The following is a 13,240-nucleotide window of genomic DNA, read 5'->3' as shown; positions in this document are numbered from 1 at the left end:
ACACACACACACACACACACACACACACACACACACACACACACACACACACACACACAGAATCTGATACTATGATTAAAGACATTGGAGCAATATAAGAGAAACATTTATTGTTCGAATTAATTCCAATGTGAACACGAATCATGTGAACTGAATTCAAACGCTGTGCTAAGCAACTATAATACGCAGCAATTCAAAGACATTAATGTTACGACTCCTAAAGAAGATACACACCAGAAAGACTGTATACAAAGACTGATATGCAAAGAGCATTGTGCTCAGAAATGTTTTTTGTAATATGTAAATTTCTTATTTTCTCATATATATACTGCGACGCTCACTTGCGGAGCATGTCAGTAGAGGAGGCATTGTAATGGTACTTTGTATTGGCGGAGGCACGGAAGTCAAAGAAAAAAATTATGATCGCACGCAGAAGAGCGCTGCGCCAGCGACCGATTTTATAAATAATTTTGTTTGTCTTTTTACTTTTGCGTAGGTTTTTGTTTTTGATTTTTAAGAACTAATGGAGGACTCTCTTGTCTTGATAAGAAAGACTTGTATTTTTCCGTGCTGTGCTGAATGTGCCTTTGGGTGAAAATTAAAATTACATTACAAAGCGAGGTTGTTTCAATAGCTAATGAGGAGAAGATAATAAAAGGTAACACTACACAGTGCTGTATTATCTCATGTTTGGTTCTCCATTATGGCATAATGCCACACGTGCTAGAAGATGAAAACGCGCACTTGAAATGAAGCGAACAGTTGAAACTGGCCAATAGTGTGGAATGAAACTTCGTTTCCAATAAATTAACTGCGTCAGCAGAAAAGCTTAATAAAAGCCCAAAATTCTTTAGCAAACTGACAAAAATAACTTCATTGTTCTGCAAGGCGATTAATGCTTGACAGTCAGAAAAGTGGAAATAAAATAAAATCTGAAACTAGTAACATATTTTAGCCTTCCGTAATTATGTGAATGTATTTTAATTCACTTGATAGCTCCCAGCCACAGAAATCCATATTATTTTCATTAGACGTGAGTGCAGTAAACGAAGAGGAAACAGAAAAATTACTAAATGTAAACACGGGTCACATGGAGACTACCCACTATAACTCAAACTGCTCTGTGCATCAGAACATCAAAAATTAAAAAAGACTTTTCAAAAATAAGTTAATTTTGCACATCTTTCTGAAGAGTCTTATACATATAACGTATCTTCGAGGAAATGTAAGACATGTTATTTGGTCAAAGTGTGCCGAAGTGCAGGGCCACGCCTCTTCATACAGCATTCTTCTATCGCACGTCACTGTATTTCGCTCTGTGGAATTGAAATGTGTATATTTTGTAATGGATGCCATCAAACTATATTCAGGACAGTGGAAATTTGTGTGTCCTCTGGTGCCTCTCCAGCTCCCAGTTGGCCGGTTTGACATCCTGCCCCTCTTTAAAAAGAAACTCTCAATTAATACTGGATGGAATTACTTGTAATTGTGAGAACAAGAACTCTTCAGAAAATTTGCACTCTTTATTACCTATTAACTAATAACTTGCCATTTTGTGTGACAAAATTAAATATACGATACCTAAAACCAGCTAAGACAAGAGACAGGCAAGACATTATACATTTTTTCAATCCTTAGGTCCTAGTAATTTCTCTCTCTAATCTTGCTACAGCTTCGCACGGCGTGCTTTCCTTTCTGCGAAAGAACTATTACTTTATCAAAGTTCGTCAAACGTTTTGCTACATGAAAAATCAAAATGTCATCGTCTAATACTGAAAAAGTTGTTAATACAAACAGTACCCGAGACTTGTGTGGTTTCTCGATCTGATTAAGTCTATTTTGTCACTGTGTGCTGGATAAAACAAAATAGGCCTTTCTAATATTGCAGCAATTTTAACACACACACCAAATAAGCGAGACTGTTTTGGCAATAATTATCATTTTTATAGTACGACAATATAATTCATGAAGTACCAATACGAAATATCTATTTGGCCTACTACAATCAAAAAGTTTTAGGTTAGGAAACAGTTTCACATTTAATTCATACACTCCAGTTTCTCATGTATGAGACCGAAAAGTGGTAGAACGAAATTTTTGTATAAATTTGGAGTAGTCATTCTTCTATAATTTGTGTGATGTCCCCATTTCTTCTCCTCCCTCGTTCTAAGAAACAATCTTGTTGTCACTAATTCTATAACTAATCCTACCAATGTCAAAACTCATTCTCCAGTTACCTTTACTAACAATGGCACAATCACCGGTTTAGTTATACAGTGACTATTCTCCAGTTAGGCGTTATTACTTGTTCGTACAATGTGTTTTCCGCACTACATCCAGAATGGAACTTAAGCGGCTGCTTGCTGGGGACAACTAGCCCAGGGACAACTAGCCCTGTTTAGTGTAGCAATTTGGCCAAAAATTTTCTGTCAGAATTTCACTTTCTTGGATACACCAAGAAGCTAATACATAATCTTTCTTACCTGTTATCCCCATTAGTCCTTTATTTCCACACTGGTAGTCTGAATCTATGGATTTCGCTAGTAATGATGACAACACTGAACATTTGCAAACCGAATCCACCACATAAACAAGCAGCAGTTGGCATTCACCGGTTCGGCTTTATTCTTTTCAGCTTGTATAGCCCCATCCTGTTTTGTCTGTAGGAAAGTTCATTTCAAGATGCAATGAGGATTCTCCTGGCAGACACATCACGAACACTACGCACGCATTCAAAAATCAACTTGTAATTCAATCAGATATCAACTTAGAATGTGTTCAAAAATGTCCAAAAACCAGCAGGAATGTATTTCAAAATCGTATGAATAATCGATAGACCAACATGCGCTGGATGCTAGGTGCTTTGTGAAGCAAGGTTTTTTCCTTAAGAACATAAATTTGCCCCCTCCCCCCCGTAATTGCCACCCGGCTCACGATACCCGGTTTGCCACCCCCTAGATCTGGGCCTGCTGCACACGTGTGAATCTGGCAGCTTTGGCGCACCAATAAAATTTTTCCGGGTACCCCACATGGCTGGTTGCTGCTACTGCTGCTTACACAGCCAGCAGCCACATTACTGTACCCAGAAGCGGGAGAAAGTATTACTCATACAAGACTCAACTGCACGTGTGCATCAGCCCGCTCGTAATTGCTTAAATGAATCTAAAGTAAACAGTTGTGATGTCATGCTCATCGGAGGCAATTTGTTGTTACAAAGCATTGCATAGCCTTCCTAAAGTCTGACATTTTGCTGTTGGCAGACACGCTGTATTACTTTATATGGCACATTTACTTTGCAATTTAAGTTTTATTTTCATTTTTTCCTCACGTGCATGTTATAATGCTGCAGTTTTATTCTGCAGTAGCGGGATACAGTAATATCATTTGTTAGAGTATCTGTTTTTACCAGTCAAAATTACAAAAATTTAACTGAAAACTAAAACAACGAAAATTTCCCAGAATTCTAAAAATTTCCCAGAATTCTAAAAAATTTCCCAGAATTCTAAAAAATTTCCCAGAATTCTAAAAAATTTCCCAGAATTCTAAAAAATTTCCCAGAATTCTAAAAAATTTCCCAGAATTCTAAAAAATTTCCCAGAATTCTAAAAAATTTCCCAGAATTCTAAAAAATTTCCCAGAATTCTAAAAAATTTCCCAGAATTCTAAAAAATTTCCCAGAATTCTAAAAAATTTCCCAGAATTCTAAAAAATTTCCCAGAATTCTAAAAAATTTCCCAGAATTCTAAAAAATTTCCCAGAATTCTAAAAAATTTCCCAGAATTCTAAAAAATTTCCCAGAATTCTAAAAAATTTCCCAGAATTCTAAAAAATTTCCCAGAATTCTAAAAAATTCCCAGAATTCTAAAAAATTCCCAGAATTCTAAAAAATTTCCCAGAATTCTAAAAAATTTCCCAGAATTCTAAAAAATTTCCCAGAATTCTAAAAAATTTCCCAGAATTCTAAAAAATTTCCCAGAATTCTAAAAAATTTCCCAGAATTCTAAAAAATTTCCCAGAATTCTAAAAAATTTCCCAGAATTCTAAAAAATTTCCCAGAATTCTAAAAAATTTCCCAGAATTCTAAAAAATTTCCCAGAATTCTAAAAAATTTCCCAGAATTCTAAAAAATTTCCCAGAATTCTAAAAAATTTCCCAGAATTCTAAAAAATTTCCCAGAATTCTAAAAAATTTCCCAGAATTCTAAAAAATTTCCCAGAATTCTAAAAAATTTCCCAGAATTCTAAAAAATTTCCCAGAATTCTAAAAAATTTCCCAGAATTCTAAAAAATTTCCCAGAATTCTAAAAAATTTCCCAGAATTCTAAAAAATTTCCCAGAATTCTAAAAAATTTCCCAGAATTCTAAAAAATTTCCCAGAATTCTAAAAAATTTCCCAGAATTCTAAAAAATTTCCCAGAATTCTAAAAAATTTCCCAGAATTCTAAAAAATTTCCCAGAATTCTAAAAAATTCCCAGAATTCTAAAAAATTCCCAGAATTCTAAAAAATTCCCGGGTTTATCCCCGGATGAAAAAATTACCGGGTTCTTCCCGGATGTCCCGGGTCTTATACACCCTGTAGAAGGCCCAGAATCAAAAGAAAACTTAATAAAAGGAGATTTGTGCTAACACTGGATAGGGAAATAACAGGTTGTATTGATCTTTTCATCTTCTCCATTCATTAACTATATAAATACAGTTTAACTAAAATGAGTTATCTACAAAAAATAAACTTGTTCCCTCTAAATAGCTATTTCTCAATAGGATAAGTTTGACTTGCTTGCTGTGGAGGAATAAACTAAAATCAGGATAATTCACATTGCGGCTTAAGTATAAAAGTAATCAAAAGCAATCGGTATCTACTAAATGACTAATATAACGTTTTTCATTCCTGTTCTCCTACTGTATGAAAACCATCTCAATCACTTATCAAGCCACCACATGTGAAAGAAACTGAATTTAAATAGTACAACCACTGAAAATCTGCAAGTTTGTAATTCTCATTACATTGTACAATCACAGAAATTATTTCAAACTTCATACAATTCCTGATACCTTTGTCACACTGGGTTAATTCACTTTTTACAAAATGTTGCATAGCATAACTCAATTTCTGGAAAGAGAACGACTTGTGTATGTGTGATTAGCTAATGAACATCTCATACCAATCAACTACTACAATGACCTCAGTATCCAAAAACTGGGAAGAAATTAGAACTAATTTGTCAGTAAGAGCCTAAAACAAAGGATACACCATTACTTAAATACATTTTGCAGGGCAATGTTGGCAGTTGTTGCCTTGAGGTGTGATGGAAAAACAAATTTATCAATAATGGGGTCGACAGAAGCGTCCGATCCCACACGTCTGCTTTGACCCGTGACGTAAGGGTGTTGTCGCGTGTGACGTCATGACAGCGCGGAGTTTGGTTTGCGAGTGTGGCGTGTTTGTAGATGTCTTAGTGTTGTGGTTTGTTGTGCTCTCTGGTGGTATGTTCAAGGTCTTTCTTTGGGTGGTGTAATGGGCTCAGTTTGCTTTTGCTCATTATCCAGAATTGTTGGAGTGTCGGCTGTGTTTGTAGTGGAATTCGTTTCAGTGAGTTAACGATTTTGTGTTAAGGTTAATTTAATGTTGTTTGCTGTACATTGTGTGGTAATTTTAGTAAAATTAATAGGTTGCTGTTTCTGTTCAGGACTGGATATGACGGATAAAATTAACAGTGCGCAAGTCAAGGGAAGTGTTTGATCCCAATGTGTGGCTGTGTGTGTTGATATTGGTATCGGGAGATGTTGTTGAGCTATATAGGCCAAGGGAAGTGTTTGATCCTAATTTATGGGATCGGGAGCTGCTGTTGAGCTATATAGGTCAAGGGAAGTGTCCAATTCCAGATGATAATTGTGTTCAGTGGTATTTGGGGAGTTTTGTGATGTCTGTTTTTTTCGTCGTTTTGGGTGGTTTTGTATGGAGGTGGGTGTCTAAATTTGTTTATATTTCGTTTGCCCCCACCCAAAAACACTCCATTACCCACACTTGTCCCGTTAGTGTCATTATGCTTTTTGTGGAAAGTGTGTGTGTTTGTTTTTCGATGTATTTTCGATCTCATAATGTGTACATACCGACTTTATATGTGCTATATTGGAATCGTGGTTTATGGTCGTTTCCGCCATATTTGTGACATGGGTCAAAGCAGACGGGCGGGATCGGACGCTTTCGTATTTCCCAATAATGGTTATTACCCAAGAGAGCAGCAGACATGATAGCAATGAAATGAAGCAACTGGAATCTTCAAAAGGTACAAAACTACAGAATGGAGTGAAGTATTCACAAAATATAAATTGTAGTCCCCAGGTATCTCTCTTAACAGTAATTTTGTAGCAAATACAGGCAATGTTTACCAATCCAGTAACACTGTAGCTACTCTTTTTTTCTTTGCAGCAGATGTACTTAGGATGAAACATTTATTTATGCTCTTTTAAATCTTCAGGATGTTATCAGTTATAAATTAATAGAGTATGACTTTTCTTTAAATTCTGTTCCTATTCTTGTGTTTTTCAAATTTTACATGTAATGTTAGGAGGAAACAACTCAATACAGCAACTAATTTACAGACGAAAATGGTATTAATAAAATGTATATAACCAAATATTTTAAAAGTCTTCAGACAGTTTATTAGAAGATCAAAAACCTGTACTGGCGACTTTAGAACACTAACCAATAATACTGCCAAACAATCAGGTTTTCACAACTTACTTGTCGTGGCACTCCAGGCATCTCACAAGAATAGGCAAAATTCCACTGTCAATAAGATCATCAATTGGTGGATTGCGATCTGATGATAAAAGCTTACGTGCAGCCTGAACAGCATTTAGCTGTACTGTGGGATTGTCACTTGCTGCATTCTGGACTAACTGTGACAAATTAATTGGTCGTTCAACTTCATCTTCATCTAAAATAAAGAAGTCTATGTATTAATTCAAAGTCACAATATCTCTCTCTCTCGCACACACGCGCACACACACACACACACACACACACACACGCACACACGCACACACGCGCACACGCGCACACGCGCACACGCACACACGCACACACGCACACACGCACACACGCACACACGCACACACACACGCACACACGCACACACACACGCACACACGCACACACACACACACACACACACACACACACACTTTACACCTTCCTACCATTCACTTAAACCGAATTTTTGCACCTAATGCTTTAATCTGTGTGCAATGCAATAAATGCAAAATCCTTAAATAATATGAATTCCCTTCTGTTATAAAACACTGCTACCTGCTGAGTCTGCTATTGGCACATTTCTTCTTTTCTGGAGTGTTTCTTCTCTTTTATTTTTCCTCAGTTCAACTGTCACCTCATTTCTCCTCCTCCGCATTTCCTAAGAAAGATAGTGAAAAATCAAATTAGATCACAACCATTTCTCAGAATTAATCCTTTTTGTTACAGGTTTACAAACGCTCCAAATTCTTTCCATTCTTTCTGTAGTTACCACGATATTAGCAAGTATGGCATTGTTTGAAAACTGTGCCTGTCAAAGCACATAGTTTTCATTACACAGTAGTAATAGTAATAATAATAATAATAATAATAATAATAATAATAATAATATAACTATACTATACTTTATACTAGTAGTGTCTTGAAAAACTAAAGACATAAATTACATACTATCAGGTGTAGTTCTTCTAAACACCAGCAGGCAGAAACAGTCTACCACAGATGTCCGACCATTCAGTATCCCAATCTTGAGTTTAATTATCCACGTAATAGGCACAAAATGTGGAATTTGATAGCTTCGCAATGCACTGCTTTATAATGTGGCGACTACTATACACAACATAATTTAGGACTTTTTTGGGGATGGTGGGTGTGTAAGCACATGTTCACCACTTACCACATTGACTACTGCAGGGTCTTGCCCTGGGGTGTGGTGTGAGGCTTGGACAAACAAGCCTCACCTTCTGAAAGGGCAGGGAGCACATTGGAAACAGCATCGGATAACAATGCCTCTTTAAAGGCTGTATTGCAACAGTACAAGGTCGGTAATGAGCTGAAACAATCTAAACCACACCAAAGTTATCCAGTTTCCATAGATTCCTCTGATCCCAGGAAAGCATGAAGTTATGCTACAAGTATAATTGTTAAATATTAATGTATACAGCTGAAAGTTACGTGTTTGATGAATCTGTAGTAACATAATACTGTGTCAAAAGGAAGGATGGAATGAAACAGATTTTCATTAAACTTCTTTGTATTTAAAATTTGAAACACTTTCTAGGTTCAACAGTAATGATAAGCTTTGTGTGTATATAATTACAGGTCACCTACCAAAAGCAAGCAACAGCTTTTGCCAATTCTAGTAGGCAAGCAATAAAAAAATCACCTAAATTATGTCCAGTCAACAGGTGACTAACAAAGAGATGTCAAGAGGAATATTTTATACGAGCTGTTTACTTTGGCTCATGAAACAATGTTAATGGCTGCTGTCTTGACATCTTTTGGTGCATATACTCACAGTTTTGTTGTTAGCTGGCAGAAAGAAACTTGCTGCAGTGACACACAAATATGCAGTCTAACATGACATACTGGTTAGGCTGGGAGAGGACAGTTTTGTTTTTAGTTGGCAAAGCCAATAAATATGAATCTAAATAAACCTGGTAGGGGTAACAGACTGATCTGTAGCTCAGCCCATTTAAAGATCAACAACATGTTACTGTTGTCATATTGTTTACAGAATTTATCATTTCCTGCATCACTGGTCAAAGCTGCCTACTTATCGTACATTCCTCTATATCCAAGGGCACACAATAAAACACAGGAATTAGGTAATGTGTCCTAAAATTAATACACATAATTTTGCCAAAAAATACACACCCAGTCAATTCATGTGTAAACCTAACATATTGTGAATGTTCCTACTGTTATTTACACTGCCTTTGTTTGGGAAAATTTAGTCATAATTAGTTTTTTTTTTCACAGATAACAGCTCTGTCTACTGGATTATTCATTACTTCTACATTTACTACATGGATAAAATTATGAAGTCAATCTACTGCTTAAACATGATAGACTGCTTCAAAATATGATACAGTTGATTCCTAAACAAGATACATTAAATTTTATTAATCATGCAATTCCATACACTAAAATGTGTATTTCTTCCTACTGTTGACAATAATGCACATTGCACGAATACAGACTTCGCTGTTGGCATTAGTGCACCAAAGAATACAGACACTGCAGATTTTGAAGTTTAAAGTGCTTGGCACATTTTATTTAAATACAGTTCATGGTTTAATGACATTACTCTCTTGTCCTGCTACTTTAATCATTTCTGTGCTACTGTAAAAGAAAGACCTTTCCTTTCGCCTCCGGTTGGGCACCTTAGTCATTTAGATCCCAAAGTAATTGAGAAAGTGAAGTACAACAGCTGCAATTATGTAACAGTCACAACACATAACTGATTAGTTGCAACCTTTGGGTAAGTTCCTTAAACCGTTCAAGAACACTGAATACTGTGTTGATTCAGTGGCAAACAAGAATTTGCCAGATGCTTTCAAGCCTAAAAACAAATTTCGGGCTTCAAGAACACCACACTCCATCCCTACGATAGATCACAGTATGCCGTTCAACTTGATCCCAAAGAGTTCACAGGTGTGTAAAAAAAGTTTATATATATATATATATATATATATATATATATATATATATATATTTTTTTTTTTTTTTTTTAATGAACCCATGTATGTCACTGGTGATAGTCTTGAGCTGTGTCACATTTCTGAAGACTGCATTTTGCCTTGCTGTGAAGGAAGTGAACTTCAAGCTGATTCTAAAGGTAGAAATGCAAATTTATTTACAGCAGTGAATCTTCATAAAGTTTTTATGAAGTTACACCTCCATAAAATTAAAAAACAAAATTGTGACCAAGCAGTCACACCCATTGCCACAGGTAATGATCTCATCCAAATATAGCAAACTCACTTGTGAAAAAGAAAAGTCACCAAACAAAAAATGAGTAGGATGGTCAAAACAATAAGAGCCAGAGAGCTATTACTGATCAAAGCTATGGCAGTTGCATAAGTCAGGCCCGGAGGAGTTAACACTTTGGATAAATCTGAAGGTGGAAAGAGGAATTCATACAGCTGCATATGACTGCATGACACAGAAAGTAGTCTAAAATAACCAAATTATGTCTTTCCTTATGTTGCCTCCAGGATGGGAAATGTCAGATGAGTAATCTGCTTTGTGGTTAATGGTTTTATTGATGTTCATGGAAAGAAAGAAAAAAGCTAATCTCTTTTATGTAGCTCTTCTTTTTATAATAGTTTCACATTGCAGGTAGGCCTAGTAATTTTAAAACAGCCCCCTACCAAAGCTGGTTGACTGTAATATCATTAAAAACAAGAAATAAATTTTTGCAGTTCACTGGTGTAAGCTTCATATTATAAATATCCCCAGAAAAAATACCAGTTATACACATGTCACATTTTTTGTTTCTCTTGTCTAATTTTTAAGACGTCAACAATCTGTCTTGTGTATACAAAATCTCATGTACTCCATATTTTGGAGCAACCATACCATATTTCAGATTTTCAGTCCAAAATACATAGTTTTCCTACTCTATACTTGTAACTTTAAAAGAATTAAATACACTGTCATTTTAAAGGGGATTCTCCTTAACAGGTATTTTGTTGAAAGAAACAGTACAAACAAATTCTGTGCTTGTGTCTAATATTTAGGTCACCTCCCCCAGTATACTTGACATGTCAAAGTGAATATACAAAGTTGTAGGTAAGGTAAGCTTACCTAGGTAAGGTATATTTTGTTCTTTAAGTCTATTTAGACCACAGATATAGCTGCACTGCTAATTCTTCTCTTTATTAGGTTTACAATAAAGTACGGCAATACATGAAAGTAAAGACTTCAACTATCACACTAATTAGGTGTAGCCCTTTTAGAGGTGGTGTGCTGCTTCTTTTAACTCTAGTAGGCCTACATGTTTATATAGTCAGTCAAGGAGGACTGACAATTCAACAGTGAATGAACATTGAGGTAGCTTTTTCTTCCCCATACCCTTCTTTCCCCCCTTTAAAAGCATCACCAAAGGGAAACATTGTGCCACACGAATCATGGTAGAACACTGTTTAAAGCACTAACCAATGCTGAAAACATTCAAAGTAACAAAATGCCCAATATTTTAACACTTGAGACATCTATACCAAATAATCAAAGAATTACACACCTATCTGCTCAATGAGCCCATTTACAAAAGCTCAGATGTATTTTAAACTAATCAAAGTGTCAACAGTATTTTTCCAATGAAACAAACCATATTTTCAACAGAAAAAAATGGCCTGACAGGGAGTGATCAGGGTTTGACTTAATATCTATAATATTCTTGACAGTCTGAAAATATTTTTGCTTTGTACATGCCACAAATGATTTGTTTCAATGGACTGCCTTGAAACCTATCCCATTGCTGTTTAATTAAATATTGGTAAAACAAAAATATTAATGGAGCACACACTATCAGCACAAATGTTTACTGATATATTCCTGTATATGAATAACATGTCTTCACTTTATGGACTAGCACACTGCAAGGAAATTAGGCCTACCCATGAAACTGCTACACAAAATTTGGATCTTAACTCCATATAACGACATCTGAACAATTTTGCACACACAATATGGATAGAGTATGCAGTATCCACTTTAAAAATGAAATACCAATTTTAAACATATTTCTGATTTAAGTATATCTAATAATAATGGTTAAACAATTCATGACACCTATTTATGCAGAGATTTCATTCTTAACTATAAAGAACTGAAAATGTTCAACTATGAAATTAAGAGGTTATCAGGATGTAGCCATCCTGTCACAATAGTTAACACCATAACACTCAACTGCATTCGAAAATACAGTATCGCCTTACTTGGTTTAGGGCTTCCTACTGTTACTGTTCGTATGCCACTGTAATTTTTCCATTTTTCTGCCGTATGGGGCTACCCCGCAACTACTGGATACGTAAACTATACCTTCTTGAGAAAAACGAAGTTGTTTCCACAAGATCAGTCCATTTACGTCATAACAACTCCATTATTTATATTACACTGCAAAACTGGGAACGAAATATGGGGGCTTTAGTGACTCAGTGGCATTAATAGTTTAGGTATTTGTGACTTCACTGTCTTCGAAAATAAGAAACATAGTAGCGGCCACTATTAGGTTTCCATTCGCACATGACTCTACACTATCCCACGATCAGCTGACACTGACTTTTCCATGGCATTCATACAAATCGCTATCAACTGTTACAAACGTGTAGATTATATTGCCGAGTTGCAAAGACTAGAACGATATCCAGTCGTATAAAATATTCTGCATATGTGAACAGAAGTAAACCACAATTATTACAAAACTTTTACAATATATTCTACATTCTCAGGTACACAGTTGCACGAGTTCTAGTGTGTAGACGTTGGGTTGTCTCCATATTTTCGTCCCACTTGCGAGCCACATACGGGGTATTACAAGTGAAACACTACGAAAACGCAACTAATTTTAGATACTTACATCCTGATCCTTGCCTTTGTTCTTAAAAACTTGCATTCGATTTTTAACTGAATCAGACGCCATTTTTAACCAAATTCGATAGCCAATCCTGCCTCTGTTCAAAATGCCGGTGTCTCACTAGAGAAAAACTTCAATGACGTCACACTGGCTGACATGAATAAACACCCTATCTTCAAAAGTCACCATACTCCCCCATATTCACACGCATGTCATTAGAGCCAACCCTTACTATAGTGGTTACGACAATCTGAACAAAATAGGACAGCAAAGAATTTTTCATGTGGTTCTGATCGAAGAAGTCAGTAATCGAAACAGACACGTCAAAGATGGTCATTCATACACGACAGCTCTCGAATATGATTATATTATTGGTCGGCCTAGAGGGAAGTGAAATGTACAGCGGCATAAGCCGAATTCATAATTTTTTTACCTTTATCAGTTTCCTTAAAAAAGCGTAACTTTATTACACGTTCAAATTCTGCTGAAATAAATTACATGTCTCAACACAAAGGGGTAGGATTGTGGACTATCTAAGAAACACACTTTATTTGGCATTAGCCATCATATGTTAAAACAGGCAATTTTAAATGTCAATTTCTACACCACATTTAATAGTTCAC

General features: G+C 35.8%; 1 protein-coding gene across 1 annotated transcript in view; it reads right to left on the bottom strand.

The window, feature by feature from the left end:
- Positions 1 to 12,927, bottom strand: part of LOC124794685 (importin subunit alpha-3) — a 101,769-nt gene extending 88,842 nt beyond the window's left edge. Inside the window, exons 1-3 of the mRNA XM_047258230.1 lie at positions 12,621 to 12,927; positions 7,313 to 7,415; positions 6,746 to 6,941 (exon numbers count right to left, since the gene is read on the bottom strand). Of these exons, the coding sequence (XP_047114186.1) occupies positions 6,746 to 6,941; positions 7,313 to 7,415; positions 12,621 to 12,683 (362 nt within the window). The 5' untranslated portion in view covers positions 12,684 to 12,927. The remainder of the gene's footprint in view (positions 1 to 6,745; positions 6,942 to 7,312; positions 7,416 to 12,620) is intronic.
- Positions 12,928 to 13,240: the final 313 nt, after the last annotated feature.

Source organism: Schistocerca piceifrons, chromosome 4, assembly GCF_021461385.2.
Source record: "Schistocerca piceifrons isolate TAMUIC-IGC-003096 chromosome 4, iqSchPice1.1, whole genome shotgun sequence".
Classification (NCBI taxonomy): domain Eukaryota; kingdom Metazoa; phylum Arthropoda; class Insecta; order Orthoptera; family Acrididae; genus Schistocerca; species Schistocerca piceifrons.
The sequence above is the reverse complement of the archived record's forward strand: the minus strand, read 5'-3'. Positions and strand labels throughout refer to the sequence as shown.